At 39.2% G+C, this 16,113-nt stretch overlaps 1 protein-coding gene across 1 annotated transcript in view; it reads right to left on the bottom strand.

The window, feature by feature from the left end:
* The window catches only part of Tll1 (tolloid like 1), a 192,398-nt gene extending 177,968 nt beyond the window's left edge, over window positions 1–14,430 (bottom strand). Inside the window, exon 1 of the mRNA XM_076852346.1 lies at window positions 14,262–14,430. Within this exon, the coding sequence (XP_076708461.1) occupies window positions 14,262–14,430 (169 nt within the window). The remainder of the gene's footprint in view (window positions 1–14,261) is intronic.
* Window positions 14,431–16,113: the final 1,683 nt, after the last annotated feature.

Below are 16,113 nucleotides of genomic sequence, written 5' to 3'. Positions count from 1 at the left end.
TCAAAACATGTCAAAAATTTCCAGATAGAAATATTCAAAATTTATTGAACAGTTTTAAAGAAAGCCTAAACAAATGTAGATGTATACCATATTCATGGATTAGAAGGTTAAATATCATAAATATATTTCATATTCAGTGTGATTCCAATCAATATCTGAATGGCGAGACCTCGCAAACTGTGTTTAAATCAATATGGAACCAAAGTCCAAATATAACCAATACACTGCTGAAAAACAACATGAGGGGACATTATGAACATCAATAATGAACATCAATATGTTCATTATTATGTTCATCAATATGTTCATCATATGAACATCAATGTGTTCATACGATGTTCATCAATATTATGAACATCAATAATTATGTGCGAACCAGTGAGATCTGAAAACCAATTTCATTTGCTTCACAAAAACACAAACTTGGTTTTTTATTCCCTGTTTCTGACCTTGCACATTTGGATCACTTTCTATGCAATTACTAAAGTATGGACTCACTAAGAAGTTCTCTTTGACTCCTCCTTTGCTTTTATTCCCTTAACCATCCCCAGTGTCCATTCAGGTAGTCTCTGGGTTCTTAAATGACTCTTTTCTACTGACTCAGTCTAAATGCAAGAACTCACAGGTGCTTGCCTCTGCCTTACTGTAAACTAACAGAACCCCTGCTCCCACTAGCTCATCACTTCCTTCACACCTACTCCAAAGCATCCTCCACATCCTCATGTCTTTATAAAATAAGACTCATTGAGCCAATGGTGTGCTTTGAAATTTTGATAAACCCTCTTCTCGCTGCCACAGGATCAAGTTCATAACCTGGACATTAAAGATTCTTTACACAGTCTTTTCCGGAATCACTTCTTGCCAAAACATAAACTTTTACAATCCTCTGTTCTGCCCACATTAAACTAATTACCACTTCCTGCACTTTCATAAAAGTCATGAACTTTCACAGCTTTAACTTTTATCTTAGTTACTGAACTCTAAAGTCTTAGCCCATCTTTACAGCAGTAAAAACATTTATAGAACTTCAAGATCCAATTCAGTCATCTCCTTCTGTATGGTGCTTTCTCTATCCCAACTATAATTAATGCTATCATAATATTTTGCTTATGAACTTCCATATTGATAGTTAAAGTATTTGCTGCTTTTTTTTCCTTGTAGATATTGAAATCCTTACAGAAAAGGGCACACTTCATGTGTATCCTTCAAGTATATTCCTGAAACATATCAGGTGCAAAATATTGTTCATATTCATTTATATCAGTTCATCAAAACTTGTGCTTTTAATTCTTACATGTTTTATAGACTGGGTATCAATATTCCTATGTTACAAATGAAAGGGTTTATGGTTAAAAGTGATACAGGTATATTGAGTCAATATAATTAAAGACCAAGAGCCAAGAGCATATCTAGGTCTCCTACACAATATTCAGGGCCCAAGTTAAATTGTACCACCTAGATTCATGCTACTCATTTCAACTGAACTTTATTCTTCACACTATAAAAAAAAACAACTCAGGAATAAAACTTTCTTTGGCAATGCTTTATTTGAGAATTTGACTCTTCATTTAAATGGCATATTATACACAAAATAAGTAAACATGACAAAAAGAATAATTCCTTACTAGATAATTCAGATATACTGAAGGTTTATGGAGATAATTAAACATATACATTTGTGTTAAGTGGAAGAATGTTTTCAATGTTATATACAAATAAGTAGCTGGTATAAGAATATATTTTAATGTGTCACATATCTGGTAAAATGTTTTAAGCCAGAAAAAAATTTCCTTACAATTTCTTTGCCTATAGCTCTTATTCTCTCCATTCTGAACACTGACCTCAACCTGGAGAAAACTGGATTTTTCCCATCACTATGTTCTACTAACCTAACATACAAATCATCTTCCCTGTGAAACAAATCCAATTGAGCAAACTTCAACCCTGATGGTAATATGATACTAACATGCTCTGATATAGGTTATACCCACATCCCTTAGCACTGTGGGCAGATTTGTTTTTAACTGCTGAATTGAGGTGGGAAAAGAAAAATAGGAAATTAGCCATAAGTAGTTTTTAAGGCTAATTTTGACAAAGAGAAATCAGGGAACTACAGGGTCTTTTGCAGTTCCAGCTTAGTGGCTGCCATGATTTGCTTGGAATATTGGAACCTGAAAACTTAGCAAGAGTGACTTCAGGAGAGGGGTGGACACCTTCCCTCTCTCAGCAAAAGTGTAGCCCATTGGTCCTGCAACATCCTGATATACTACTTTAGGGAAGCTGTGCTTCAGAGAAGCTATGCTTGCAATGTCAGAGACACTAGCAGTTTAGAAAGCTTTAGGACTTTTGAATAGCCTTAAGAGTTTTCCAATGCCCAGCAAAACGAAGACGTATCCCCAGGGTTACACACAAATACAGCATCAGAGCCAGTACTGGAATTTATATTTCTTGACTACCAGTCCAGTTTGTTTTCCAGTTGCCATATCACCACCCAAATGGGTTTATTTAAAGAAAGTAAAACTTACATTTACTTTTCAAAACCACAGTACAACAATGCAAGTAAAAAGAACAGTCTTTCATTTAATTTATCATTTATTTCTGCTCTTCCTGTCCCATAACTATAGAGAACCACAAATGTTTAACCATATTTAAGGATAAGGATACCGTGTGGAGCACAGAAATGTACTCTTAGTAGATAATACGAGAAAATATGGCAATTTTAAATTTCAAAATCAAGCTATTTGAGAAAAAAGTAAGTAGAAATCATAATTGCTAATCCAGAGTACTTCCAAATAATTGCATCAGTAATTATTGGTAAAATCCCATCCCAGGCCACTGCCAAATATCAAAATCCACAAAATGCTTACTTAAAAGTTGTTATGCTTCCTACAAAGTTTTATTCTTCATAAATCTTGAGTAAAAAAAGACTCAGGAAAAATTTATATGAACACATAATCTAGTTATCATAATTTATTACAGTATTGATTTTCAAATATTAAATTTGAAAAACTTCAGCATACAACTTTGTGATTAGTATATAAACAACCATTATACATAAGTCATTATCTACTAGCAAAAGGTAAGGTAAAGACTACAATATTGAATCTTATTTCATGCTTATGAAACCCCAAAGATTAATCTGTTTTGTTCATAGTAAGTGTTCCATAAATGTTTAATGAATTAATGAATATTTGCAGCTTAGAGCCATGTGCTCAAACTTAGCTCTCTGTAAACATGGATTGTGAGTATGTAAGCTCTTTGAGTCAATCCAGATGGCAGATGAAATCTGAACATTTCAAATTGTGAACATTTCAGAAATTACTGAAAGACTATATAGCTAAGATTCTATTCACACTTTGATCAATGTGAACAGAAAATTGTCAATATATTTTATGTAAGCTGTATTCACAATCAAGAATAACACATAAAAAATGTTTTCATAGGTTACCTCTGATATCTTTCCAAACAAAAGGCCTTATTCAGGAGTTTAATTCTTTCACAATTGCAAGTTTTTAGAGTACTTGAGAATGAATGTGTTTTTATACATGGCAAGAAAAAAAGACCTTTATCCCATAAATGTTTTTCATAAAGATCATCTTCCCACAAATAAGCAATTGTGATTTTAAAAAAATCCTCTACATCCTATGTATTTATGCTACTCTAAAACAAAAATAAAAGTGTTCGCTAAGTTCCAAAGTGATGTGTACTCTACATTCATTTAAATCTTAGAATTAGATCATAAAGATTACAATATGAGCTCCATTTTATAGATCAGGAAACTGAGCATGAAAGGGTTAAATAACTCACCCAAGTAACAGTTATTCTTTGGGGGAGGGAGGTTGTTCAGTACTAGTTTGGTATTAGAGTTCACATCCATCTCATTCCAAGTTCTTCATAAATCATTATTCTGTGTCTCTGAAACACTAAAATCATTTTTGAAGCCAACTCTAATTTGCTAAAGTGTATCCATATGAAAAAAGGAAGAAGGGAAAGGAACTGGCAGACTGTGGCAGCACCTGGAATCCAAAATTGTGGATTCAAATTCTGATCTATCAGGGTGACATAAGGGAAATGACCCAAAAACACTTCGCTACAAGTGTCTTTCAATACAAAAATAAGATGTATTATAGGATGCTTGCTTCTGAAGTATACAGTTTTACATATGAAGCCCCACTCTATGTCTGAGTTCCATTACGTGTGCTAAATATCATTCCCATGATAAATATTTGAATCCTAAAATACACTGAAGGTGTTCCCTTTGGTCAATATCTTATTTCTGTGGGTTAATTCTTGGTCACTAGTTTACCAAGCAAACTGCTCCCAAATCTCTTTCTAAACAGAAACATAAGGTAACACGAGGCCCCTGATTTAAGTCATTCCATCCGTTACCCATTCCAGATGGCAAATCCCAATTATTCCAACCTTGGTGACTGATAGCTGGCCAGCCACACTCCACTCAGGTCTGGATATGTACTACTTGTTCTTCTGAAATGGGGGGAAAAAATAAAATGAAAAATTTCCCTGGTTGTTAGATTTAGAAAAGGGACAAGAAAGAAAAGACTTGTTTTACCAGATTTTGGTCTTATCCACTTGTTAGAGAACAAGTATAAGCAGGAATTCTTCCTCCTAGAAAGCATGGTAATTTGCTAAAAGCAATATATTTTCTTCAAAGAAATTATAATATAGTCAACATTATAGATAGTACGTATTTTGAATATGCCAGACTGCCTACTCTTAGGAAATCATACTAGAGTTCCAAGAAGTTTACTTGACCCATTATTCCTAAAAGTTTTCAAGCATTTGCTCTTAGGACTTTTAGGTAAGGCAGACTTTTAGATAAGTTAAGATTTACAAAGACGAAGTTATTTGAGAACCTTTGCACAGCATATTTGTTTTCTCAAAGGCATTCACACATCATTTACATACATAATGTACACTGTAAACCATGTTCCTGGATCGCCTGCAGCTGAAAAAATGTTCTTCACACTCTTCATGGGCTCATAATCACAAATTCAATGAACATTCATAGAGCAAATCTAAAGTGTGAAACAACTTCACACTTTACCACGCAAAACGTCAGAACCTGTGCCAGCAACACACCAATAACTGAAACCCACTGCAATCCAATTAAATCGCTGCCTTAATGGACGTGGAAAGCCTGCTATCACAGTTTATATACTAGAAGCAACACGCAGCAGTGTCTCCTCCACATTATTGAGCGCTCAAATATTTTCACGTCTATTAGAACTAGCCATATGCATTTTTATTTGTTTCATGCATAACTAGAGTATTTCATTTATAATTCTCTACACTTAAAGAATACTCTCTTAAAAGAGAGGAGGGTCCATCTATAATTTACTCCATGCAATTGAAAAGTACTGGTCTTATTCTGACAACACAGTATATGGCTTATAAAATACAAATGTGTTGATGGTAAGATATATTCTCTCTAAAGAAAATCACAATGGATGAGTTCCTATGGCACAAACACCATCACTTCAACTGACAGTCCTACTATATCCATGTTGGCTGAAGAACGAGCGTATGGGATCTAATAGAGGAAGGCATCTGGAACATAGAAACCTACGTTCGAGTTCTCACCACCTTCCCGCTGTGATAACAGCCCTACCACTAGGCTCTTCTGAGTCCCAATTTCTGTGCATGCCCCAAAGAGATGATAATGTTTCTTGAAGGGGATACAGTGAAGGAGACTCTAGAATTTCCTTAATTTTAAAATGTTACCCACATTAATATGACATGAATCTTGGAGATGATTTCTAGAAAATGTGAGGTACATGGAATTTCAGGACACATTATCTTGGGTGTTACCCCCTTTCTATTTTCTAGTGATTCAGGGTGTCCCTCCTGGGGTATATTAAAGGTTTTAGCTTCTGTGCCATGAGGTGCAATCATGTGTCACTTAAAAATAGGAATATGGTTTGGATAAATGAGTTACCATGTGATTTTGTTGTGCAGACATCATGAAGGGTACTTATGCAAAGGATATAGCTACTATACCTTATTATAAGAGATATAGATTATAGAGAATGTAATCTATGGGACCTCTGTCATATACGTGGTCCATCACTGACTGAAATGTTACACTTATATATGTACATTCATTATGCTCATGTAATTATATATGACCACATGTACTTCATTGTCTTAAAATGCAATAATCTGCGTAAAAAACACAAAATAACCATAAACCCTCAACTATTAGGCATTTGTGGTCAAAAAAAAAAAAAAAAAAACAGGGAAAAGGAATAGAGTTCTGTCTTTCCAGGGTGGTCAATCAACTGCTGTACTGACATGGAGGTTTCTAACACTGCATGAGAACCTGAGATTATCCTATTGAAACTACTCATGGCCAAAGAAAGAACTCAGAAGACACTGATACCAGCAGCCAGGCCAGGAGCCAGTAGAGGTGACTCTGTGGTACACAACCCACGTGTTGACAGTTCAACATGGATGAGAAATGTAAGGAATGAGCAAACTATTCCACCCTGTTACCCCTCCATCTCGGCTCCCCCATCACACCAATTAAGTGGTATCAGGAGGAAACTCAACAAGATGGAAGACATCAATGCTGATAGTAAATATATGGCTTTTATCTCAGTATCCATAATGAATCCTCTCACCAGTAAAATGACACAGAGTGTTTTAAACTGTTGGAATCTTTTTTAAACACTGAGTTGAATGTTTTGCACAGCATAGTAACACATAAAGTTAGGTTTGTTGGGGGGATAATATATTTGGAGGTACTTCTGACCTACTTAATGTATGGTTTTGCTTTTTTATAACTATCATTTTAAAAATTTTTAAAATATGATTGATAGCAAATACTTTATAAATGTAAGTTATAAATGTAAATTGCAAGAGAAGAGCTGATTAAGATAAACACCTCCTTGGTTCACTTTCTAGATTTCAATTAACACCTAATTTACAATACTTAGTACAAATATGTAGTTGAGCTCTTTAGAACAGCCCAACAGGATAAGCATACATTTTGTAAAGAGCTGAAAAAAGAAGCAGTCCATTAGCCACAATGCCTCAAAATCCAATAGTCAATATCCCATCTTCAGGGCTCAAAATGGCAAGAACTAAATAAATAAACAAGGGATTCCCTCCTCCTGCTTTCTGGGAAAGAACACATTCTATACAATTCATTCCCTAGCTCTGTAGCTAGAAAGAATTTTTTTTTAAATTTTTCCTCCCTAAGTGTTATCGTTCAATAAACAACTACAGGAAATAAACCACCCCCCCCAAAAAAAAAAAAACACAGTGCTAAATCATTCTGCTGGATCCAAGGTTGGGAATAAGACTCTCCACTCCTTAATTTAGGAAGGATTATTCCACAATTAAATTCCAGATCTTAGAATATGAAACAAACATCACCAATATCCCAGAAGATGAGCTCCTATATCCCTAGGAATCTTGCCAGGCACCAAAGCCTGGCCATCCTCAGCCTACCTCTGAGCTCAAGATGTTGCAAAATTGCACATGTATAGCTTAGGGAAGAAAAAGAGCCCCACTACCACCACCACCTCCCCAGGTGGTCCCAGGCATGTGTGATGCCTCATTTAAATGATTATTTTCCTTTGTCCATTCTACACATTCTTAGAAAAATTTACAGAGGGTCCCAGTCCTAAAAATTCTAAGCCAATGAGTCGGAGGCACTTTGAAACAATAGACAACATTCTAAAATGAATAATGGTTCATTCAACACTATCTACCTGGTTCCAGAAGAATTTAAAGGCTCTTTCCAATAAATTACTATTTCAGTACCACAAAGACTGAGGGGACTACAGGATTATTAATGTAACTACAGGCAAGTGAGTTTCAAGTTTATATCAGGAAAAATTGCTGAGAGAGTCAAAAATAGGATTAATATATACACCATGGGGAAAAGAATATGGTTTCTGATGGTTGCTGTGGAAGAAATCATATATATGTGAGTTTGTGTGTGTGTGTGTGTGTGTGTGTATGTGTGTGTAAGAGAGAGAGAGAGAGAGAGAGAGAGAGAGAGAGTTTATATTAGACTTTTATGAGATTTTCATAGAAAAGCAAGCTATCATGAGAAGAGGAAAACATATTTAATTATATATCAACTGTTTGAAATAGTTACATGTCAGCTCTTTCAAAAAGTTTTGCATATTTTTCATTGTTTCACTGTGGACTCAGGAAGCCTAAACAGAGAAGGTAGGTTTAAATAGGCATGTACTTTAACAGGAAAAAATTTAACATACAAAAATTCCATGCACTATTACATGAAGTAGCCAAGAGGAGGAATGAAAGATCTCTACAATAAACTGCAGTAAAACACTGATGAGAGAAATTGAAGAGTACACAAATAAATGGAAAGACATTCATGTTCATGATTGGAACAATTAATAGTTAAAATGTTCATACTACCCAAAGCAATCTACACATTTAATAAAATCTCTACCAAAACACCAATGAATATTTCTCTGAAACAGAAAAAAAAATCCTAAAATTTGTATGAAACTACAAAATACCAAGAATAAGAACAAAGCTAAAGGCATCACAGTGTCACACTTGAAAATATACTAAAAAGCTCAAGAAAAAAAAAATAGCATGCATAAAATTAGACGCACTGACCAATAACACAGAGAACTTAATAATAAAACCACACACACACAAACACACAGACACACACACACACATTATTGATAACAAAAACTTCAAGAACAAACATTTGGGTAAGAACATGCTCAACAAATGGTGCTGAGAAAACTGGAAGTCCACATGTGGAAAATGAGACTAGATCCCTCTCTCTCAGCATTCAGAATCCACTCAAAATGGATGAAAGACATAAATGTAAAACCCAAAGCTATACAACTACTAGAAGAAGCTGATGTGGTGGATCATGCCTGTAATCCTAGCTACACAGTAGGCTGAGGCAGGAGGATCTCAAGCTCAAGGCCAGCATGAGCATCTTAGCAAGACTGTTTCAAAATAAAATAAAATGGGCTGGGTATATGTAGTGTAGCTCGGAGCACTTGCCTAGCATGTGTGAAGCCATGGGTCCAATCCCCAGTACTGAAAAAAAAAAGACTAGAGAAAAACATAGTGGAAACATATAGATGACATTGATCTAAGCAAGGATTTTTTTGAATCAGAATATAAAAGCACAGATAACAAAAGAAAAAATAAGTGGATAATAACCAACTAAATAGCTTCTACACAGCAAAGAAAATAATCAACTGAGGGAAGATATAACCTTGAGAATGGGAAAAAATACTGACAGACTCTTCATCTGATAAGTGGTGAATATCTAGAACATATAAAGAATGTAAACAACTCAACAGAATATATATATGTGTGTGTGTGTGTGTGTGTGTGTGTGTATGTATGTATATAATATATAAAACAAACAATCCAGTTATGTGTTGAATTATTAGCAAATCACATAATCCTCTTCAGAGACAAAAAGTGAGAACAGATCAGGAGTCTGTTATGGAGAGGAGAGGTGAGGAGGCAGGGGAGAGGAGGGGAAGAAATGGGAGGGGAGGGGAGGAGAGGAGACTTTAGTACTGGCCTATCCTAAGGGAATATATTTTTTTAATTATTTATCTTTTCCATACCTATTAACAGTAACTGCCATTGGTGAACAGAAACATCCCTCAAGACTAGGGCTACAGAATTACTACTGGCAAGTGAAGAACAGAGTTCAAGTATACAGAATATAATGCCTTATCCATCCCTTTTGCAAAAACTATATTTTGGCCACTTCTGAGCTGGCACCAGAGGCAGAAGGAAAAAAAAATATTCAAGATCTGAGGAATGAAAACTAAAACAGAAGAGACTGGTTAGGAGTAGCAGCTCTATGAAATGCATTTTTAAATGAGAGCTTGGCAGTCTGAAGAGGCGCCGATGGAGGAATAAATGTTTGGATACTTAAAATCATGATGGCATAAAGTAGACAGGGATTTAAGCATCAAGTTCTGAAATGTCATATCCAAGAGGTTGCCAGCCCAGCAAGAAAGTACAACATAGAGGACCAAAAGGACAAACCATCCTACCTAGAAATTATAAACATAGGAAAATTATCCCAAATCTCGCATAGTAGGGCACTAGGACACTGGTTGAAACAAAAGCAGAAAGAATCACTAGGATGTCAAGAGCCTATTGGGCAAATTCAACCTTGCATTTACTGACCCTTAATCAAGCTTGGATTTTTTTTTTCCAAGAGGAAAAAAGAAATCATTTAACCTGAAGCTTCAAAGTGAAAAGTTCTTTTTTCAGGGTACTCACATATGTCTATGAGGAGGAGGAAGAGGAGGAAGAAGAGGAGGATGGGGAAGGAGAGGGGGAGAAGGAAAGGGGAGGGGGAAGGGGGGAGGACCCCCCTTTCTGGTCAAACTTTCCACTTCATCAATTATCTAAACTTCTAAGCATTCAAAACACAAATTTAATCAATCTCCACTACTAGATATTATATTTCAACTGCCTGAGATTTCCTAATATCACCTTGACTCCAAAAAGGAAAGAGAGGGAGGAAATGTATGCATGCAGAGTTCAGTTCATCAGGCCTCTGTTTTTCTAGGTAATATCTACACAGATTTGGCAGAAGACTAACTTGTAAACTAAATTTACCCAGACTCTTCACAGATATTAATCCTCAAATTAACATTTATTGCTGTAGTACAACAATGAAACAAACCGCCTCAATCCTTGCTCTAAAATGAACTTCTGCAGCATGAGCATCTTTAATGTCCCTTGGGACCCTTCTAAACCTGAAAGAAAAAGAGAATTTGATTGCATATTCAGATGACCCTGTACTGCATTGAAGAAAGTCTGCCAGACTTTCCTTAGAAGTATTTCTGTCTTTGTGTATAGATACTTATATATAATGAAGTACCTATGTTATGTACCAATGGATTTGGTTATATCCGTATATCTGAAGTTATGGCATACTTTAACTTATACCAAAAATAACTAAATTAAAGCTCATTCAAGTTAATACAAGGCTAACTTTCTGTTCTATAGCTTTATGGATTTAAATTCAGAATTCTGATAGGTATATAATTTCATTCTACTTCACAAATATATTAAGGATGGCACAATTTTTGACAAATTATAATTAGCCATACTTCTTTCTGGATAATGTGTACTTGATCTTGTTTGGAATAGGAGTCTTTGGATGGGACTATTAACGGATAATGAGAAGGTTTTGAGAACATACTAGATTCCTAAAAGTGGTAATAGAGTAATCTGCCCCTCTGACAAACATGAAAAACGTGTTATGATCTCTGTCCTCAAAGATTTAGGTTTGTAAAATATTAAACTATGTTCTTAAGTTACTTCACTCATACCAGATATGAAAGTAACTGCAGTCTATTAGGACTCCAGGAAAACCTGGACAAATTTCTACTTTTACATCTCAAGGAAAGCCTCCAAAAATCCAGATACAAATGCAATTCTGAATGTTAAATGCAGTCAGACTGTGCTGTCAAGAATTAAATTCTGAATAATTTTAACAAAGGCATTCACCCTCACACATAATCTATGGTTCTATCTGTATAATGGGAAGATTGATAAATTCAACCATACTGGGCTTCTGTGCACTCCAGTTGAAACAATGTACCCAGAAGTGCTTTGAAACCATAAAACTATTTTTGACAGGATGACAACACACTGTGTAGTTTAAACTGTGTAGTTTAAGGAATATTGGTGTCCCCTATTAGAGAAATTCAGAAAGGGCCCTGTATTGCATGAGTCATGCCCTGGAATTTGCTATATGACCCAAGGCAGACCCAAGGTATCCCAATCACCTAGAAAGCACCTCTCTTTTGCTTGAGCATCACTACCTTTCAGAAACCCATCCCCACCTTGCTGATTTCAGTGAACTTCTTCTGACTCTCGTTTGGGATTTCAATGTACTAATATTATTCCTATTATTACAACTTTGATTTTATACAGTACCAAAAGTGACGCACTGAGATTTTGCCATTCTTCAGCCAACATAGGAAATTAAAGCCTTTCATTTCACTAAATTTAAATACAAGGTAGATCACCTTTAAAGGGATCTCAGATTCTGCATATATTTTTTAGCCTTCCACTTGGGCCATTTTATTTTCTCTCTTACCACACACATAAATAGAACTCACATACACTCATAGGTATACCTCTAACCAAAAGATAGGGAAGAAGAATAATTATCTACTCAAAGTTGTTGTTTTTGTTGCTTTGATTTCAATAGCTATATTCAAAATAAACTTGTACCTAAAGTAAATAAAAAGTAAATGCTTTGAAAGTTCTTTTTCCTTGCCTTAGATGTTTATTTGCTGAGGAAATAAACATCTATGCTTGAGGTATGTTTAAATATACTTGGTGCAGGATAGGGATGTACCTCAATGGTTAGTCACTTGTCTAGCCATCAAGATGTCCTGGGTTCCATCTCCAGTAAACACACACACACACACACACACACACACACACACACACCCCATGTGTATATATGATATATATGAGCTCCTATTGAGAGCGGGTTGAATCTTTCACACAACAGAGCATCAAAAAAGCTGTCTTCCTAGACAGTCTCATATGTACTTCATTTATATATTAACATAAACAAGAAATGCACAATTTCCATCAAGTTGCATACATTATGCAAAATTATTTCCTACCAAAAGATACATTTAGGGAGTTGCTGGGTCATTAATCACCATCATAGCAGAACAGTGACTCCTTGTACAAACAATCAGAGAAGACCCAAGAAACTTGGGGTGAGAAAACGGACTGTTAGAGGCGATAGAAGGGAATTTATAAGTAACATTGAATTAAATTAGAATTCTGAGTTCTGATTTAATTCCATTCTGACAAATTTTCCTAAACTACTCTGAAATTTGAATAAGTATCTTCACTAAGGCTGCACTAAGAAATGTCTGACAACACAAACACAACACACGTCCCCTCGTGTACCCTCCTTGTCAGAGCAACGTATCATCAAAGGTAAAAATTAACCAGGGAATTTCCAGCATTTTCCTTCACTTGTGAACTTCCTTCCTTCAGGGCCAAGAGAGACTGGATAAGGTTTACCTACCTATGTAAAGGAAGAAACCCCAATCACACCTACAAATCCCCGCATAGAATCTGGAGGGACATAGAAGAAACCAGATATGGTTGATACTTAGCTCACTCTCTTCCTCTACCCTTCACCACAGCCCACACCTCTTGCTTGCTATGGGGACAGAAAGCTCATTCAGCTTACAAATGACGCTACCAAGTCAGCCTCCAACAACCCCTGTGACCTTCTTTCCAAAGTTAGTTATCAGTCCACACTGAGCTGGGGTCACCTCAACCACAACGCAGCCGGGAAACCCCAATCCCTGACCGGTGCTGTGCCCAGCCCCAGGCGCCCTGGGCACTGCGCTGGAGCCAATTGCGGCGGGCGGGGCTCCAACCTCAGGAGGCGGGTGGGAAGCGCGCCCGGTGCGGAGGAGGTACACGCAGCGGCGCCGGTCGCGTGCATGGGAGGGGAAAGACCGCGGCGTTCGGGGACCCCGCGAGGTGCGAAGCTTGCCGTCAGGCAGAGCGGTCCAACTGCGGTACCCCGGGGATGTGCTCAGGAAGGAAGACACAAGTTTGAGTGGGGTAGTAACTTGGAAAAATATTTGTCGAGGTTTATTTTAAATGGGCAAAGGCATTGGAACCCTATCTAGAAGGGAATTGTTCCAGGATTGTCACAATCCCCTTCTAGCCTGGAACACACACTTGAAATTCTTGGCAAAAGAAGACGCTGCGAAGGTATTCCGAGGTAGCGATGCCATCTCCACCCACCTTTTTTTTTGGAAACTCTGCCCACTTCATCTGCGAACGCAGGGCAACCGCGCCCTGGAACAGAGAAGGTTTTGTCCCCTCTGGATGCATACAGCCCGCTGAATGCTGATATTTTAAACCAACAGCAGCCGGCTGTATTTATGACTTGTTTTGTTTTGCTGTTTCGAGGGCGGGGTGGGGTGAGGGGATCAGAAACTCCAGGACGTCTTACTCAAAACTAGAGGGTGAGCGCTGGGCATTTGATCCCACTAGCACCTAACTCCAGGCATCTCGGGCCGTTCTGCTGCCACTCGGGGGTGGGGAGAAGAAGGGAAAGGAGGGGGAGAGAAGGAGTGGCGGCGGAGGGGCTGGCGAAGGAGGGAAGGAAACAGGTGAGCTCCCACCGCCAACCACCAGGAATTGCAGCTTGGCGGGCCCTGGCGCGCCACCGTCCCAACCTGGAGAGAGGCACTTACCGGCTTTGCACGGGTCCTTGTAATCTATAGTCTCGGTTCTGTCTTCTTCGTTCCCATCAAAAGTGTAATCGTAATCGAGGCCAGCGCAGACCCCAAACTCCCCGTGGAAAAGAATCCCCGAGGCCACTAGCCACACAAGCATCCTCGGGGAAAGCGTTTCCAACCCCATCCTCCTCCCCCAGAGGAAAAGGAGGGGACGCGACCGGGAGGGTAGGCGCTGCGGTCCGCGTTGCTGTGCGGGGCCAGGGGGACCGGTGCTCCTCTCCCCACTGGGAGGTTCCTCGCCCAGGGTGTTCAGGTGTCCGGAGACATGCGGATGCCGTCGGGACAGTAAAGAGGGCAAGCGCGGCCTGTGACCCCCAGTTGCAGGGGGGAAGTTGGCTGAGGGCCCGCGGGTGGGCGGAGGGCAGGTAAGGAGGCTCGGCTCCGGGAAGCGGGCAGGGGCAGCTGCGGACCAACTCAGCGCCGGCGGCGCGGGCGCTCGCAGCCGGCCAGGTCCTCCTTCTGATGGCAGAACTTCTCGCGGCCGCGGCTCGCCCAGCGGCGCCCCGCGGGCTCAGCTGCCACCCGAGCTCGGGCTCCGGCGCCGCGCCCCCGCCGCTGTCAGGACCCCGGGGCCGAACGCGAGCTGCCGCCTTCTGCGCCCGCTGCCGCCGCCGCTCCGGGAAGATGAATCCGGTCTGCACATCAGCACATCTGAACTGAAAGGGGAGACCAAGGAAGGGGGTGGGGGGCAGGCATTTCTACGCCGCGAGACCTCAAAAGCCTGCAGAAGCCAGCAAAGCAACTGGCTGCAAGGAGAGCAAAAGTGTGAGGATTTGGGGATGCACTGTTTGCCTTTTCCCCCCAGGCTGTCTTTTTACCCTCTTCCTAACTTGGAAAAAAAAAAAAAAAAAAAAAAAATCTTCGCAGCATCTAACCCAATCACTTGCATCCTGCTTACTTATTCATACAATCAGGGTCAGGATCCGGGCCACAGCCTCCTCTCTGACTTCTTTTGATAGCCTTATACAAACAAACAGACGCGGGTGCGCTGACAATTCCATTTATATTTCACCAAAGATAAAATTGAATATATTATGTGTCTGCGTCCGCGAACAGCAATTAATAGATGATATACGTGTCAGTTGAGAGTGCCAGACCGGGGGTGGCGCGAGAGATCGTGACAACTTAGCCGTGAATCTGTTTCCCCTCCCCCCAAATAAACAGCGAGTGTGTGTTTCTTTCCTTGGCTGCTGTTTAACCTTCGTGCAGCCCAGAAGGGAGGGAAAGTGTCTGACCCATCGCGATTTAGGTAGGAAAACATATTCCAGTAAGTCTCCTAACCAACAAAGTTTTGCTAAGAACTAAGATCCTCAGAACAGCAATTAAAAAAAAAAAAAAATCCAAAATCGAGTTTTGGATTGCAGCAGCAGGAAACGCCGAGACCTTGCTGATGGGCTGGCGCTAGGGCTCACGTGGGCACAGGAAGGGAAGTTGGATGGAATACTCGGGAAGCAAATTTTCTGTGACAGTTCTGGCGCCCATGCCTAGAGTTGCTCAGTATCTAAAGGCTTCACTCGCTTTACTTCTTCGGAGGAGAGTGTGTAGAACCAGGCTGCCGAATCAGCGAGGTAAACCACATGTCAGCCTGAGCAGACTGAAGACAAACACAGGTTGTGGGAAATTGAGAAGGAAAAAAAAAAAAAAACAGAGGAAATCTCTGCAAAACCCCTGGTGTGAGCAATTCCGAGGTTTCCCCACATCTGCAAGTAGTTTCCAAAATAGGTGAGATGACTTCTCCCCTCAAGCTTCCAAGGCACTGGTGATTGGGAGTTTTCCTTTTCCAACTAAATCTTTTAACTGCCGCTTT

This window comes from Callospermophilus lateralis, chromosome 4, assembly GCF_048772815.1.
Source record: "Callospermophilus lateralis isolate mCalLat2 chromosome 4, mCalLat2.hap1, whole genome shotgun sequence".
Classification (NCBI taxonomy): domain Eukaryota; kingdom Metazoa; phylum Chordata; class Mammalia; order Rodentia; family Sciuridae; genus Callospermophilus; species Callospermophilus lateralis.
The sequence above is the reverse complement of the archived record's forward strand: the minus strand, read 5'-3'. Positions and strand labels throughout refer to the sequence as shown.